Raw genomic sequence first — 18,185 nt, forward strand, 5'->3', positions numbered from 1 at the left:
ACATTTGTTGCTGGATTATAACACGGAGGACTGTCATCTGACACCTACCCCACTGATATAAACAACCACGTCCCCTGGCAACTGTGAACTAGAGCTCTTCCTTGCTTCTTAGCTTTTAATGTGTATGTATTTTTTCCTCTCCTGCAAAGAAGTAAAAGACTTCAAAGAGTACTATCATGAGTCTTTCTCAATTTAAGACTGAGAAACAAGCTGCTGTTGGAATGGAGTGTGTGCTGCTAGCAGCCCAGTGCACCCAAGCCAAGAACCTCTCACAAGAACACAGGTTTCCCTCCACCTTGTCTGATTTCCCCCGGGGTCATGAGTCATGAAGTCCATTGCTATGGATATTCAGTCTGCTGTGAAACTAAATCATATGTTGGCCCTGTGTCATGATAAATGGATATTTACCTTCCAAATGTAAAAAGACTTAATTCTTCAGTAGTATTTTTGGCCTGCCCTATATCTGGACGTAACTGTGTCTGCATCTCTGTTGCCTGTGCATTGTGATGCTCTTTATGTGGAAGAACTTCTTTTGGAAGAACTTTATATCAGTAGATTAAGTACATTTATTTTCTACTTGTCTAGAAGGTAAAAAAAGGAGAAGTAGTATTTTCTTGTGGCTGCCTAAAATGTGGTAGATGAGCCCCACTGGAGTGGATAATAGTGTGTATCAACAGTATGGCCTCCAGAAAAATACTGGAGATGTCTCAAAAGTGATTCTTCCACTGAAATTTGCAGTTACTGATGTCTGCCTTCAAACTCTGATACAGCACTGGTTTTGTTGACAAGCTTTTGTAGCTGGCTTCCAACTAAAACTTGCAGGCACAAACTCTCCTGCTGCCGCAGTGAAGATGCAGCAGTCAGAACTTCTAGAGAAAAATCTATGATTATTAGCCACTTTAATTTGAGGCACTTTTATTTAGTCTTTTGTCTATATGCAGTTAGGGAGCAAGGTATTTTTCCTTAAGAGGCAATGAGGGTACTTGTAAATAGTGCCTGTGAAGTTTTTCACCGCTTCCCTTTGTTGTTTCTCCCTTTTCTTTGGGCTTCTCATCCCTCTTTTGACAGAGAAGCAGGGAAGCAATTCACACCATCAGAAGTCTCAGCTTCCTTGAACAGAAGTGATCTAGAGTTTGTTTCTCTCAAATATGAAGAGTAAGGTCTTCTAATAATGCAAATGTATCATTAGGTTTAATGACATGAAGATTCCCCAAGTTTCAAGGGTTTCATCCTTCTCTTGTTTAGGCTGTTGTATATCTAATTTAGCTCTGACAAGTCCACCAATACCTAAACAGGTTTTAATTCTGGAGGACTATACTGGAAAGTTGCATGTGTTGTGTAGATAAATTGTATAGCAAATACACATTCTTTATGAAAAAAAAAAATTCTTTTTAATGTCTGGATAACTTTTTATCAGACTAGAGAACTTATTAAGCTGGAAAATATCACTTAGTCCAATAATAAATTTGCCTGGGAAGATCAGAAGAAATAATTCATAGCCTTTTTTCCCTTGGAGTGTTAAAACAAGCTACCTCTCCGGTGATCTGTCTTGGGTGGATCACTGAGTCTTAATGTAATAATGTAGCATAGAGAGTATGTAAACACTCTGCTAGCGTGAGCAGAAACACTTGTATCCCTAAAGAATTATTTACTTCATTCATGCAATTACGAATGCTGGGGGAATGCTGATTTAGATGTGAGGCCTCCAGCATAAAGCCCTGGGCATAAAATGCATGAGCATTTCTTCAGAGCAGCTTAGCTGAAGTTTATCATGACCATTCAGCTATTGCCTAGCAACTTGTGAAGGCCATCAAAGAGCTCTTTGTCCATAGCTGCAGCAAAAACTTTTCCTCACAGATATCCTTATCAGTAGAAATATCAACATGGAAACTTATAAAGATAATTTTATTGCCCAAGAGATAATAATCACTTGAAATTATGGCAATCATATGGCAGTACACTATTGACGCCATTGTTGTAAAAGCTGTGTCAAATCTTGCTTTGTAAGTTCTAGTAAAAATGTTTATTTTTCCTCAGAAATTTTTAGCTTTTCTATAAAAGCATAGCTTTCTTTGCTGAAATTTCTTAAAAGCCATTAGAGTCTGGAAAATCCTTTTATTTTTAATCCTTTCAGTATTTCTAGTCTATTTTTTCTCAAAATTCCACATCTTTGATTTTTGCAGCTACAAGATGTGAAACTCAGTTTCTAGTTTTAAATGCTTTGTGAGCTTACCTAAATAACAGCAAGTGAGTGAAATTTAAAACTATTTTTTTAAGTAGAGATGCAATAAATCACTGAATGGATTAGTATTTCTGCTGTGCAACATTCCTTCTTGACACACACAGAGGAATGAAATTGATTGTGCTTATGATCAATAGTGAATATACTAAAATTCCCTTTATAGTGGAACAGAAGTAATATTTTGCACTCTTCTGGTGTGTTATATTGTCATAATTATTATTCAGTGTTATTTAGGAAGCACTGTTTCTTTGCAAAGTAGAAGGATATCATTCTTTAACTAGCTGCCTGCTTGCATGAGGTGAAAGTGGGAAAGAAAAGGTAATTTTTTTCAGTTTCCCTGATGAATAATTTTCCCTGATGTGTACTGGAGGAAATTTTTTTCCTTTTCATTTTGAATGGTAGTTGGCTCTTTTTAACTATCGTGGCTCCCTGCAGCATGGGACCCATTGTATTTTTCTATCCCAGTGTGCCCAGTATCACCCTTTGACACCATGCTGTCATAAAGCATCCTCTGTACACAGATCAAGACAATATAATTGAGCCTGGTGTTATTATATGTCACTGGTCTACATAATCTCAGATAATGCACTATGGTAACTCTTGGCAACTGCTGACTCGTAATAGTGACCATTGTATACTGAACACCACTGGAACTCATTAAGACTCAGTGAAAAATGTCTTTTCTCTAGCAGCATGCACTGATTGAAACTATGTATGATATGACAGATAACTCTCACACGGTCAGAATGCCAAGCACGATTCTGAAATCCTCTGCATGTGTCTGCTTATGCTTTTTCAGACTTATAAACTGTCTCGGGTTTGGGGGCCTTAAGCAGAGCACTTGTACACATCTGAAACTAGTGGTCTTGTTTCTGAAAAAAAATGCTGCAATCTCATCCTGCTCATGGGCATCAGCATCTCTCAAAATCAAACCACTGTCTTTATTTGTCCACTAATGGAAAGTTAATGAAAAAGTTGACCTCAACTACTGAGAAGCAAGTGTACATCACCAGTCAAATGTAGGTGAAGATAAGAGAATAACATTGCCTGTGCAGGTAAAAATATAAAAATAGTGATACAGGAATCCTTTCACTTTTTGACAAGAAATTTATTTTAGGTCAGTATTAATTCATGATCATTGTACAGTTAGGGCTTTTAGGTTGCCTGTGTACTGTCTGGTGCAATTCTAAAAGGCAAGTGTTTTCTCTCTTACTGGCATCAGTTGGCTCAAGCTGTCGAACCACATATTTGATTATTCAATCTGTTGATTGTCTTGCAGAGAAACAAACCGTTTGAGAGTCTGGAGTTTCACCTTTCCTCTAATTAGAGAGTTAGTCTTTGGATATAGGCGGCTTTACAAGGCATGTACTGTGGGAGCTGAGAAATTGCCTGTCTAGTCTCTCAGAAAGTATTGTAATTATTTTTCAGTATTGTTACGAACAGTAGGTTTCGGTCTTCAAAGTCAAGTTTTTTTTTCACATATGAAACTGTTTTGCTTGTATAGGACTCTGGTAATCAATGAACCTGTGTCATATTTTGCTGGAAATGCTTACAAAGCAAGACATGCTTGTGGATGGATTCAGGCCAAATTTCCCTTAGCAAAGGGCTTCATTCAGTAGAGGCGCTACAATAATACTTAATTGTTAATGCAAAGTACTGTAGACACAATACAGCCGGAGTTCCACAGTGGTGCTTGCTGGCATTTAACATGCAGCATACTTTTTAAAAACAAATAGTATAAAAACAAACAGGAAAGTTGTATTTAATGTTTCTTCTTTGCAAAGAAAATTAACATGCCATGATTGAATGATTATAATTAAAGGTTTATTTTACATTTGTCTGTAGGGGTTCAGGTTTTGGCCATTTTATAATCGATTTTATGCCAAAAATGGTTAGACAAAGCACTGGCTGACCAGCATCCTTAACACTGTTGCAGCTAAGCATTTTGGAATGCTCACATGGTGTGTTTGGAAACCCTTTGTGTGTGCTACATTTTTCCATTTGGTATGAGGCTTAGCAATAATCAGCTCACCGCTAATTAGAAATCATTCTGTGTCCTGCACGCCATTATTACACAAAATTGTGTCAGACCTTAAGAATTTTTACATTCAGAAAGAAAAGTTTGTGCAATACCTTTTGCAAAGCATTTCCTTAACAGAAGATTTGAAAATAAGCTTTTTTGAAACAGCCATTATGGAGGAAGCAAAAGCCATTATTTTGCTGCATTTGAATTACTTTCTACTTTCAGTTCTCTTTATTGATACTAGCAGTGATAGTTTGAGGAGTGAATGACCTTTGTACCTTTGTAAGTTTTTATATGCATAAAGATTTTGGAAAATTATGGAACTTTTTATACTGTTGAGAGATTTGCATTCATCTTTGTAGATCTCAAATTATCAGTGGACAGGAAGCCTGTAGGTAGCATGCCATGGAGCTCTTATGTTTCCACATCAGTTGTATTGTCTTGATCTGTGCACTGACAAAGTGCCTTCCTGTTACAGAACTTAGTATCAGCCCTTATGTACCTCTCCTCAATACTGTAGTATGCAAGAGATCCATTTCTCTGAAGGAAGGCAGGAGCAGAGATGCGAGTTTACCTTGTTCTGGTTCTATTTTCCTGATGTTAGTGATATTTTCATAGGTTTTGTGAGCTGTGTTTTAAAAATGAGTCCTGTGAGGACCAAATGTTTAAACTAACTACACGGAAGAGTTCTTTACAAAGGCTGACAGTTTTTTTTTTATTTATGGTTGTAGGTATTCACTGTGACAGTGTGTGTGCTGAGGGGCAGTGGGGTCCAAATTGCTCATTGCCTTGTTACTGCAAAAATGGAGCATCCTGTTCTCCAGATGATGGAATCTGTGAGTGTGCACCAGGATACAGAGGCGCCACTTGTCAGAGAAGTAAGGACAAAATAAATGCTTTAAAATATCCATTTCTCCCTCACTTGCTTGGAATACATTTGATATAAAACCATAATGCTTTGTTAATTGCTACTATGAAGCAGTATGAAACACTCCTTGATGGGACATTTTGTGTGAATATACAGAAATACGTGAAAGAAATTACTTGAAGTTAACAAATGTTTCCAACTAGTAGTGCTCTTCTTGCTATGGAACAACTTTACTTTTATTCGCTCTCTGTGTCGTGACATCATTGTGCACGTGACTTCCTAAGAAACAAACTTCAGAGAGGTTTCCATTGTAAAGTTGAGGGTTTCCAAATGTTATTGACAAGTATTAATTTTGTAATACATATTTTGCTAGGTAAATAAAACATGTGTGAGTTTCAGAAGCTAGAAACCTTAGAATCATAGAATCATAGAATAACCAGGTTGGAAGAGACCCACTGGATCATCGAGTCCAACCATTCCAGTCAGACACTTAAACCATGCCCCTTAGCACCTCGTCCACCCGTGCCTTAAACACCTCCAGGGAAGGTGAATCAACCACCTCCCTGGGCAGCCTGTTCCAGCGCCCAGTGACCCTTTCCGTGAAGAATTTTTTCCTAATGTCCAGCCTAAATCTCCCCTGGCGGAGCTTGAGGCCATTCCCTCTTGTCCTGTTCCCCCGTCACTTGGGAGAAGAGGCCAGCACCCTCCTCTACACAACTTCCTTTCAGGTAGTTATAGAGAGCAATGAGGTCTCCCCTAAGCCTCCTCTTCTCCAGGCTAAACAAACCCAGCTCTCTCAGCCGTTCCTCATAAGGCCTGTTCTCCAGCCCCTTCATCAGCCTCGTTGCTCTTCTCTGGACTCGCTCCAGAGCCTCAACATCCTTCTTGTGATGAGGGGCCCAGAACTGAACACAGTATTCAAGGAGCGGTCTCACCAGTGCCGAGTACAGAGGGAGAATAACCTCCCTGGACCTGCTGGTCACACCGTTTCTGATACAAGCCAAGATGCCATTGGCCTTCTTGGCCACCTGGGCACACTGCTGGCTCATGTTCAGTCGTCTGTCAACCAACACCCCCAGGTCCCTCTCCTCCAGGCAGCTTTCTAGACAGACTTCTCCTAGTCTGTAGCACTGCATAGGGTTGTTGTGCCCCAAGTGCAGGACCCGGCATTTGGCCTTGTTAAACCTCATGCCATTGGTCTCTGCCCAGCGGTCCAGCCTGTTCAGATCCCTTTGCAGAGCCTCCCTACCCTCCAGCAGATCAACACTTCCACCCAGCTTAGTGTCGTCTGCAAACTTGCTAAGGGTGCACTCAATGCCTTCTTCCAGGTCATTGGTAAAGACATTGAACAGGGCTGGACCCAGCACTGAGCCCTGGGGAACCCCACTTGTCACTGGCCTCCAGCTGGATTTAACACCATTTACCACCACACTCTGGGCCCATCTCTTAGCTTCCCATTGAGTCTGTTAGGAATCATTGGCTTAATAACTGCTTTTTTTTGAAGATTATTTAGAAGGAACAAAGCATGGCCAGTGGAATACAGCTTCACAGTAAGTAGAGGATATTTTAGCCACCAATAACTGCATTTGAAGAATTTGTTTCTGCAAAATGTGAATGTTATAAGAAGAGAGATGCAGATGAACTGAGTCAAATCATAGCAGAAACAGAGAAGGAAAAAAACAATGGTGTGCAAAATATGTGTTCTCCCAAGAAGAAGTATCATAGCTTGCCAGCAATCTAGTTATTTCCAGTTTGAGTTGTGGAAGCTGTGAGAGGAAGGTGTTAGGAGTAATTTCAGTTCTCTGCTCTTGGAGGGTAGTGCTGTTTTCAGATGTCTTCCAGAAACAGGGTCAAGAAGCAGGTGGAGTAAAACCAAGTGAAGATGCTACTAGGTCCTCTAAAAGAGGCTTAAAAGGCTGGAGACAGCATTATTACTAGAAGGTAGATGGAGTACCAGAAGAGGGTGAAGTCCTGACAGTTCAGGAGTGGCAAGATTACATGCTGAAGAATGTGATTGCCTATAACACTACTAAATCCCACATAAGTATGGCATTAGTATTCTTTAAGCATTTCTAACTAAGTGCAGTAAGTATTCTCACTATCTAATCTCTAAAGGCCTTGCAGTTAATCAGTTAATCCAAAGACAGACCAAGTGTAACATTACATGTAAAATTGTTCCCTGAGTTTTGGAACTGTGCCTATAACCTGTTCAAGAGGCTTCCAGTCCAGTGGCTCTCAGAGCCACAGTCCAGAGGCCAAGAATACAAAGGTCATACGAATAATTTGGATCTCAGTCAGAAAGTGCCTTTTCAGTAAACAGGAAGACCTTTTGTCACTGTTCCACTTGGAAAAGTTAATCTCTCTAGAGAGATCTGGCTGCATAACTTGTATCAAGTGTATAATTAAAAGACTGAATCTTGAATGAAACTAAAATATTGAAAAGATTCCAAGCTGGTTTTCATCTGTGCTAATTGCTGCTGTGCAACAGGTATTTCTTTTGATGCTTTATCTAATATTCTAATTTATGAGGAAACAGATGCCAAAAGGGATTACATCAACAAAGAAGATTTCATACAACAGCCTTTCTACACAGTGTCTGTGTTCTCCCCCTCCCCTCCCTGCTCTTTTTTTTTAATAAATTAGTACCTTTAGTGTAGGAATTCAAGTGGACAACTCTGTATTTCTGATCATGTTCTCTAAAAGTTAGGTGATGCATAGCTGTTGGTACCACATAATGAATACAGTGACTTTCTAAGTGAAAGGGTGACTGCAAAACATTTGTATTTTTTTCTTAGTGAAATAATGTGTATTTGTATTCCGAGTTAGAAAACACGTAAGAATTCAAGGCCCAAGATGACCCTACTCATCTACAGATGAAACAATCCAAATCCACTCTATTTTTCTAAATTACTTTTTTTAAAATGTGTTCTAAAAGAATTTCCTGATCTAGAGGACATATACTATATAGCCAAATATGCATAATATATAAAACACATATGTATTTCAAAGATAACTCAAGTACAGCGTGGCCTGACAAGTAAAAGAATGTCAATGAATTCATTACTAACTAGAATATAGGAAACCTTTGAAGAATACAAGCAAATCTCCTTTTGTGAGTGTAGACCATTGAACTGTATGAATAATAACAAACACCATTGCAACTCTTGTGTATTTAGAAAACAGAGCTAATTCTAAGGCAAAGAAAAGGGCACTGAAAAGTAGTTTGTGGCTGTATAGAAAGTGCAGGAAGCAATGACAGTGTTCTTTCTTATTCCAGTTTGTTCTCCTGGGTTTTACGGACACCGCTGCAGCCAGACATGCCCCCAGTGTGTACATAGCAGTGGTCCCTGCCACCATATTACTGGCTTATGTGACTGCTTACCTGGATTTACTGGAACCCTCTGTAATGAAGGTACAAACTGTAATAAGGACTTTATGGAATTCAGAGACCAAGCACTGTAATAAGTCTCATTCCATCACTTGGAAAGTGTAAACCCAAAAATAGTTTCTCTTGTAGTATGTGCAGTTTATAAATCAGGAATCTTGTTCAAAGAGTTAAACTTCCATTACTTGACCCTTAAGTATGAAACCCACTGTATTCTTAATTTTATTACTTGTATAAGGAATATTTATAACGGGCTTAACGGAATTTATAGTGACTTACTTTAACATTATACTAAGCAATATGTTTCTTGATCCAAATATCAGTTGCTTTCTCTTGAAATAAGGAAAGTACAATCCTGCTCTGATTACCAACAAGTTCTAATTCTGACAACTTGTTCACAGTGTGTCCCAGTGGCAGATACGGCAAGAACTGCATTGGAATATGCACCTGCACCAATAATGGAACATGTAATCCCATTGATAGATCTTGTCAGTGTTACCCTGGCTGGATTGGTAGTGACTGCTCTCAGCGTAAGTATCAACTTTTTTCCCTTTATTTTTAAAATAATTAGGTAGGTTTCAGTTATTTCAATTCTCTACTGTTTGGTAAAGACACACTGTCTAAGTTAGAAATGTGCTATGGTCTTTCTAGTAAGAGGGCTGGGACATAGCACAGAAGGATCAAAGAAGAACCAAAAGAAGAGTTGTAGAGAAGCTGGATCAGACTTGTTTCAGAAGCGCACTGTGAAAAGACAATGAGGCAATGCTCACAGGTTTCAGCAAGGGTGACTTTAACAAGATACAAGAAAAAGATCTTTACTGTTAGAGAGGTCAAGCACAGCAACTGTCCAGAGAGGCTCTGAAGTCTTCAGCCTAGAAGAGGTGATGAAATTAAAAGATCATCATTAAAGATCCATTGAGTAGAATGTTAGGCTAGGTAATCCTAGAGGTCACTTTCAATATAAAATGATGAATCTTGCATTGCAGAGAGGATTCTTGACCTGGTTTTTGATTGTCTGTAATTATTTAGTTTTATCACAGTAGTGTTGTGAACATCCAAGGGCTTATATCCTTATGGCAGTGTTATGAATAACAGAGGTAATATTTTGCAAATAAGGGTCTGAGGCACTGAAATGCAGGGTGTCTTTTCTTACTACAGTTGCATAAAGAGCTACCGGCAAGGCTCAGAACAAAGCCAAGATTTTCTCAGATATAAGTTAGTGCTCCGGCTGCAAGACCATACTTATTCTTGTTAAATATTTGAATATTTTAAGAAATTTTTTCACTATGACTTTTTTTATGTGCCTGTAACTTTTTGACAGAACTTCCTCACTCTTGCTTTTATAAATGTTTCACAGATACGCATTTTTAGTGTCATTCTACCTCAGTTGTATAGCATTGTCTTGGTATGCTAAAATCTGTGAAGACTTTGTTTCTGACTTAAAAGGAAAAGGGCTAGGCGCTGATTTTATTGGCATTTTCCAGATGCCTCACTGGATCTATGAAAATTGCTAATGACAGGAAGGAAATAACTGAAGCAAAATTCTCAAAAGAAGCATAAGGTACAAAATGAACACAGCCTGAGACATATACATGCCAAAATTTCAGTCAACCCATTTTTTATGAATACATGACGCTGTACCAGACCCTGATATGTCAAAATTCAAAGACGCTGTGCTGAGCTTTCCAGGGATGTGCATTTCCTAATAACATGCCTCATTGTTTTATATCATTTATGGTTTGATTGATCCAGGTTAACTGGCTCTGTACCAGTGGGATGTAACATCTGGTCAGTTTGGAAAAAATCCTTTGCTGGCTAAATTCTGTGAAGTGATTAGCATGGACAACTCAGTATGACATCAAAATAAATCTTGAGCACATTCCTGTGAAAGCCAGTAGCAACAAAAGTCCCTGTTTTTATGGTAAAATAAGTAAGTAGCTAGTGGAGTAGCAGAATAGGGGTGTTTAGGAGGAGGAGGGACTTACTGATTCAATAACAAGAAAATGATGCCAGCAATATGAATGGAAGCATCTATTGAGGCTGTGTTCATGGACCGTAACGGAGGAATTGTATTTGCTTTGTATAAAGGCCTTCGTTCACATGGAAAATAATGATTCTGTTAATTTCTTAGGGAACTAGCGAGCTTTTTGAAACTCTTAACCTTTTGTCTCTATGTTATTTACACTCCTTCTTAGCTGACCACTAATTTCAGATCAAAAAGAATAATAAAAAACGTTATAAGGCTTAACAGTGGTGGAAATAAGAAAAAGCAAACTTAGTACTTTTTTTTTCAAAATAATGTAGTGTATTTCTTAATAAAGTGAAATTTGGGGAAAGGTAATACTTCGTAAAAGTACAGCCCTCACATATATGAGTCATTATACAAACATGTGAAGGATTCAGGAGTTTTTATTACCCTCAGACAGGTCTCTGGACAACCAAATCAGAACACAGCAATGAGGATTTATCAGCCTTTTTAAGTTTACACAGGAATAAAGCTAAGACTTGAATGTCTGACCTTTTCTTCTCTCCCGTTAAATACTCATGTTGTACTTCAAAAAACTATTTTTTAATTACGCATCTCTTTACTAAAGAAACAAAAACTTCAATATATGAATCCTAATCAACAGAAAGGGGTTGTTATTGGAATACCCTCTGTGATATTCTGACATGAATAAAATTATCTTTTGCTATCATTGAAGAGTAAATAGTGTTTTGGAACCAGGTCACTATTCTAATTGAAGCACATAGTATCAAATTAATTCACCGTGACATTTTCAAAGTGGTAAAACTCTATCTCACAACATGTCAATGTGATTGTGAGTGAAAACAACCTCCACTTTATAGATATTCACTTGTTTTTTAGAAATATTATATTGATTAATTGACCCACAAATTAAACCGAGTTAACTTGATTAAGATACTGTCCTGATTATATGCACCACATTTAAGAGAGTATGTAGAATCTTAAGAGTGGAAATTAAAAAATGTAAGCTTAGTACTGAGTCTAAAGCTATAAGTTGCAAGATGTGTTTCAACATTCTCTGTTCTCCTTCACTTTTGAGGCTTAAAAGCCTTATCCCTTTGACTGTGCTCAATCAAACTGTTTGCAGATTAAAAAAATAAACAAATTAAGAAAAGAAATGTGGGTGGCTCTTTTTATGAGAAAGCTAGTATAAGGTCCTAGTTTGTGAATATCAGGTACGTATCACAGGTTTCTTTCGCACCTTTAATGTTTTTCAGCACTTTTTATCTAGAGAAAAATGATTCCTTAATTAAAGAAAATTGCTGTGGCTATTTGCTCAGAATGGAGCAGCCAAAAAACATGTGTTTAAAAGAAAAACAAAAAATTCCAATCAAAGCAGTGCTAACGTATGAATGTAAGCAGTTCTGCTCATAGGTATCAGGGGTCTTTGTCATTTGAGATTAATTGATTGCTGTGGGTTGTTTTAGCTTGCCCACCTTCCCACTGGGGACCAAACTGCATCCACACATGCAACTGCCATAATGGAGCTTACTGCAGTGCCTACGATGGGGAGTGCAAATGTACCCCAGGATGGACTGGCCTTTACTGTACACAAAGTAAGTGACTTCTTTTATCCATTCATAGTCTACAAATAAGAATTTTCCTTCACTATTTTCATAATTGATTAATTGGTTTCTTCCCATGATGCTGAGCCTTTTTTGATCCAGGAGATGCAACACATTACATCCATGGTTTCAGGGGAGACCCCTGCGTGAGCACTGCAGAGTGCTGGCCACAACATTTGGGCTCCTCATTAATGTTCTTTCAGAGGAAGACAACTTTTGGCCATTGCTGAGCATTCCTGTGGAAGTGTCTGTCATGTGCACATGCACAATGAATGACTGATACTTGCTACCACTGCGGATGTGCAGTTATGGCTGGAGTCTGTAACATGGATGGTTTCAGCTCTTCAGGCTTTCGACATAGGGTGGGAAGATGGTACTGTCTAATCCCTTCCCTCTCTGAAACCTCCCCAAAAAAATACTGTACAGCCAGGGACACAACAACTGGATTCTAAGACAACACACAACTGACTGAAGCCATCAGAATAGCTTCTAGCTTAGCTGTGGCTGTGGTCTACTGATCGTACAGTACGTCTCCTGTCTGTAATAGCTACCTCCCAGGGGCAGTTGCAACAACAGCTGTAGCTCAGCACCTGTAATTCAAGTACTGATGCAGAATCTATTTTGTTTGGAACTTAGAAACTTCACTTCACTTCACTAGACTGTGATGTTATAATTTGTTCTGAAACTTTCTTTGTGTAATTAATACATTAATAATGATTTTTTTTTCCCAAAAGCTTTTAATTAAAAAGAAAATACAAACAGTGCAGTGACTGGGTGTAGATATATGGCCCTCATTATATGCTGCGTAAGAGTTCATACAAAGTTTTAAGAAGAAGTGTCTGTTAGAGTAGATATTGCTGGAGATGGCTTCTGATCTTTACCATATTACAGCTTCAATTTGGTTTATTTTCAGGCACCACCGGTGGTGTCTATAATCTGAGCACAACCATTATCTTTAAATTCAAGCAAAACAAGGGTGCTAATTGTATTTTGCATTCAGTGTTTAAATACATGCCTTTTTTCATAAAATTAGAACTCTTCTTTTTCAACTAGATAATGTCACACTGGCAGGAAATAATGTATCTGTTATAGGACCATATGGATGCAGCTCTGGAAGACATCCACTATACTAGTTCAGCTGTCAGCTATCATGGTTACTTTGCTTCCTGCTGGTGAATAATGATCTCTTTGCAGTCATATGTCTTCTTCATACTGAAATGGTATCTTTGTAAGGAGCTGAGATACAATATGTTATTTTTATTGTTTTATACTTCAACATCAACTGTGCAGAAAATACGTCCAGGGGTTCATTCTTCACTGAACAGACCCCCTGCCTTGGTTCACAAATAGCCCTCTTTCTCCTCCTTCAGATATCTTCTTGAATCAGTTTCTTCGAGGAGCTGTTCTTATTGCTTTTTTCTGAACATATGCTGCCTGCACAATTTCCCAACTTTATTTTTATGTAGTTGTAGGTCTTGATCTCTCCTGTTTATAGAATGCCATGTTGGGTAGCTGGGCTACAGAAATTATTCTTCAATAACATACTTAACCTGAATATTTGCATTTTATTTCAAGGGCAGTTGTTTCATTTCTTTTCCCTTCCCCTTCCTTGTATTGCAGGATGTCCCCTAGGGTTTTATGGGAAGGACTGTGCAATGATATGCCAATGTCAGAATGGAGCCGACTGCGATCACATCAGTGGGCAGTGCACCTGCCGTACAGGGTTCATGGGGAAGCACTGCGAGCAGAGTGAGTGGGGATGGGGATGGGAATTATTCATACCTGATAGCAAGTACTAAACCCTGTGCCAGACCTCATGTTTTGGCCAGTGTTGTGATGCAACCTCTTGGTTTCGGTGGAAATTTTGATGGGGAAAGAACTCTAGGAGTTGGACCTAGGCTTTTTCCAAACAGATAGAGCCCGCAGAATCTGTTATTAAAACCAATTATGATTGTGATGGCTGTTTCTTTCAATTTGAAGCTACATGAAAGAGGCATTTATACTACCTCCTAGTTGCTTTGGACATGAAGCTAAAATCCTCCAACAACTCTGTCATGTAAAAGTAACAAATGAATCGAAGTAATTGTCATTAGCATAAATCACAATGAATGCTAATAGTTATAAAACTAAAGATAACAACTAGCACATCAATTCGAGTGGATAAAACTAATCTTTGCAATGTGGTTTTACAATACAATTGGATTATAAAAGTATAATAGATGGCATCTTATTTTCATGTGTGCATGATTCTTCACCCAAGAAAATCAAGAATAACACCAGTGACATCAGTGATGGTATAGCGTATAACATGAAAAGAATCAGGCTTATAAGCACAGAACTGTTAATCCAGCTTTTGCCAGTATTACAGTAGTGCTCCCACGTTAATGTGTTGTACTGCAATGCAATTCAACCTACTACTGTGGAGGTTTAAATCTGTCTTTGTCATTAGTGTAGTGCACAGTGCTTTGCTTTTGATGTGTGGATGACACTACATATTAGCTATAACCAGGACTGATTTAGCTGCATCTGGACCTGAAGGGCTGTGCAGTGGCTGAGATAGCATGTGCCATACATAGCAGCACTGTAACAGAACAGAGGGAAAGTTACTGTCCCTATTGATTATTCCCTAAGCAGTGGGTCTAACCCTAGCTGCAACAAGAGTAATGGTTTTCGGGCTAATCAGCATCTATGGTAGAACCACTAGAAGTCTGGAAGTGAGTTTTTTTCCTAATAAAAATACAGTTGCAACAAAATCTGAATGGTTTGGATGAACATATATACTTCAGTCAAATAATAGCTGGCAACATGTAATTAGTAGCCATTTAAATTTTCTTATTCTCTTCTGATTATTTCAATGTTTCACTTCAAAAGAGCAATATTTTTAGTACAATATGTTTTTTAAGATCTTCTCTTGATGTCATGATATTAAAAAATCATTTTAAGTACTATGGCAAATCTAAGTTTATTATTACATTTTATATATCTTGTACTTTATCCTATAAGTTGGTAATAGTTACTTAACAATATTAAACTAAATGTTTTGTTATTTCTGAGTTGGAACATAAGTTTTAAAAATCGACTTCTCATTCCAACTCCGAATTCAAAATTTCGAAATGTATTATGGCTTAATGGTTTTTGCCTAGCCATTGCCTTCAGTAGTTACATTCTTGTTTCATTGAATGAAAGCAAGAGAAGTTGAAGGTATAGAAGCATGAAATTCCACTTGAATCTGGATTTATCAAGACTGCAAGAATATTTCTCTGGCATCTATTGTGTTACATTATCTCTTGAATTATTCTAAATTAGGAATACATAAAAGATGAGTAAGATTCTTTAAAAAAATACAAAAAAAGAGTAAAAAATTAATATAGCTACAAAACTCCTGAGGTACTTCAGAAAACTGAGTCTCAAAAGATGAAGAAATATCACACTTCCTCAAACCATCAGAACTACAATTATGTAACAAGGCACACAGTAACAGAGGTGGCAAGATAAATAATTTTTATCAGTGTAGGATAATTATATACCATGCTGATTACATGATGTAGGAGGCACTTTGATCACTAATTAGTTATTGTATGCAAATCATTCTGAGGGAGAAAAAATCATGTAGAACTCTTCCAGTTAGGTTATTCTTTATAACTTAACATTTTTCTCCTGTAGATAGTTTACTGATAAACTACCTGTAATGTATACATTACAGTATCAAAGTAAGCTGTAAGCAACCTAGAACAAGCTCTATTTTTATATGAATGTGTTGTGTATATTAGACTCATTCTTACTGCCCATACCTCTTGCTTTTTTACTGTATCACCACATCTGTCATATGACATGACAGCAGCCAGATGTCTGGCTCCACTGATATGATTTTGTGATTTTTCAAACACTGGGATCTGAATAACCTAGGAGACCTGACATTGTGGTGTAGAACTGGCACTGTGTTCACATTTTATCGATTTCTTCAGCATCGTCTATACTTCTAAGTTTTTTGTGGGTTGGTTTGTTCGGGTTTTTTATGTATTTTCCTTCCTATTTTTCCTATTTTCAATGCCTTAGTGTCAGGAGCATTGTAGGTAAAGGAAAGTTGCTTCTAAAAATGTTTTCCCTTTCTTTTTCCACACGTACACAATGCAGAGAAGTCTTAAGAAAATTTTTTCTGCAGACGTCTACCTCTGATAACACATTGCCATCTGCTGGCGATGTACAAAACCGTGTGGGTTTAGAAAGGAATGGTAACGTGTATGGTGCTGTAGATATGTCATGCCAAAACATATAAGAAGTACTGGCTATGTGTGATTTTTATTTGCACTTATTTTGTGCAGAATGCCCTCAAGGTACATATGGATATGGATGCCGGCAGATATGTGACTGTCTGAACAACTCAACCTGTGACCACATCACGGGAACATGTTACTGCAGCCCAGGCTGGAAAGGGGCCAGGTGTGATCAAGGTACAACCTAGATGCAATAAAATTATTGTAATTAGTTAATATAAAACTTCTATTAACCTATTGAATGCCATTAATCATTCATTACATAAATCTGATAAGGCATGTGTGATTAAATATTCATTGCTGTTAAATTATATGCATTCTGTAGATTTTCTATTAGATGTCTCAATGATAGTTTATTGGAGTAAAGCACTCAAGTGTAGATTGCATGAAATGTTTTACAGTGCTGTGCTCTCTAAAGCTTCTCATAGAGCATGTGTTTTACCTGCTCTGTGTTTTTGCTTTGAGAAAGTTCTTACTTTTTCAACTCCGTGAAAATATCTCTTTCTATGAAAAAGATGAATGTTATTCCTTAGGGCTAGGATTGTCTTCGTACTGGTTTCTGACATAGTTCTATTTGGCATTATTAAATACAGTTAGATTAGAAGAAAGATTTAGAAGTGAAATATTATCTACTGACACATAAGCCTCTGAATTTATGGTACATATTTTCATTTCTTCTTGTATTTCAGCTGGTGTAATTATAGTGGGAAACTTGAACAGTTTAAGCCGTACCAGTACTGCCATCCCTGCTGATTCTTACCAGATAGGGGCTATAGCAGGCATCATCATTCTTGTCCTGGTTGTGCTTTTCCTGCTAGTGCTGTTCATCATTTACAGACATAAACAGAAAGGAAAAGAAACAAATATGCCTTCAGTGACCTATACCCCTGCCATGAGGGTCATCAATGCAGATTACACCATTTCAGGTAAATTATGTTTAGAGTAAGTTGTTTTCTCTGTCTCTTGACTTTGTACTTCATCAGCTGAGCTCTGAAGGGGTTCAGATCTGCCTCAAACAGGACGTGAACATGTATGTTTCACCTTTTTGCATTAGTGAGGGCTGCTACAAGCAGAAACATATAAGATTTTGAAAAGAGTGTCTACAAGTCTGTCTTGGAAGCCTTCCTGGAAAGAGAGGCAGGGAATGGTTTCCACTTTTAAGAAGAGAAAACCTGAGACACTGTTCTGAACTACCTTTTGCAGGAGAGCCATGCCAGAGGCCACACTGACACTGGTGCTGGTGAACTGGCTCAAGACCAGTGGGTCAAAGTTGTCAAAGTCAAGAAAGATGTGCCAGCAAAGATGTGGTGTTCTGGAAGCGCCATAAAATTTTGCTGTGAACTTGATGGTTAAAGTGTTTTTAATTAGAGCAATGCTGTGATTACAGAGGCAAAAGAGAACTAGGGACCACAACAGAAATAGGCAAGTAAGACTTGTGAATACTCTTTGCTGAAGGTGCGGACACGAGTAGCCAGCTACAGCACTGTATCTGTATTTTTTTAAATAAATGCAAGGGAGGCAGAATTTTTTTTTCAGGAAACTCTAAATCACATTCAAAAATCAGTGCAGCACTGTCAAAAACATACCCTAATAAAGACATTACGTATTATTTTTAGCTGTTCATTTTCCTTTCTTTTCAGAAACCATCCCTCACAGTAATGGTGGAAATGCTAGCAGTCACTACTTCTCTAACCCTAGTTATCATACTCTAACTCAATGCACTACACCACCTCATGTCAACAATATTGACAGACTGACCCTGGCAAAGGTAAAGCATAAAAATCTGGGTGTTTCTGTGTAAA

At 37.9% G+C, this 18,185-nt stretch overlaps 2 protein-coding genes across 5 annotated transcripts in view; both read left to right on the forward strand.

Annotated features, from left to right (window-relative positions):
• Positions 1-18,185, forward strand: part of PHAX (phosphorylated adaptor for RNA export) — a 294,590-nt gene that overhangs the window by 118,830 nt on the left and 157,575 nt on the right. The gene's annotated exons all lie outside the window — the stretch shown is intronic.
• MEGF10 (multiple EGF like domains 10) overlaps positions 1-18,185 on the forward strand; it is a 186,336-nt gene that overhangs the window by 49,590 nt on the left and 118,561 nt on the right. For all 4 annotated transcript variants that reach the window (XR_011339398.1, XM_069880317.1, XM_069880316.1 and 1 more), the window contains exons 13-20: positions 4,997-5,143; positions 8,411-8,545; positions 8,920-9,048; positions 11,972-12,100; positions 13,730-13,858; positions 16,432-16,560; positions 17,073-17,309; positions 18,024-18,151. Coding sequence is in view for 3 of the 4 variants with exons in the window: in XM_069880317.1 (XP_069736418.1) it covers positions 4,997-5,143; positions 8,411-8,545; positions 8,920-9,048; positions 11,972-12,100; positions 13,730-13,858; positions 16,432-16,560; positions 17,073-17,309; positions 18,024-18,151 (1,163 nt within the window). In the remaining variant the exon portion in view is untranslated. The remainder of the gene's footprint in view (positions 1-4,996; positions 5,144-8,410; positions 8,546-8,919; positions 9,049-11,971; positions 12,101-13,729; positions 13,859-16,431; positions 16,561-17,072; positions 17,310-18,023; positions 18,152-18,185) is intronic.

The sequence above is a fragment of the Phaenicophaeus curvirostris genome, chromosome Z (assembly GCF_032191515.1).
Source record: "Phaenicophaeus curvirostris isolate KB17595 chromosome Z, BPBGC_Pcur_1.0, whole genome shotgun sequence".
Taxonomy (NCBI): Eukaryota; Metazoa; Chordata; class Aves; order Cuculiformes; family Cuculidae; genus Phaenicophaeus; species Phaenicophaeus curvirostris.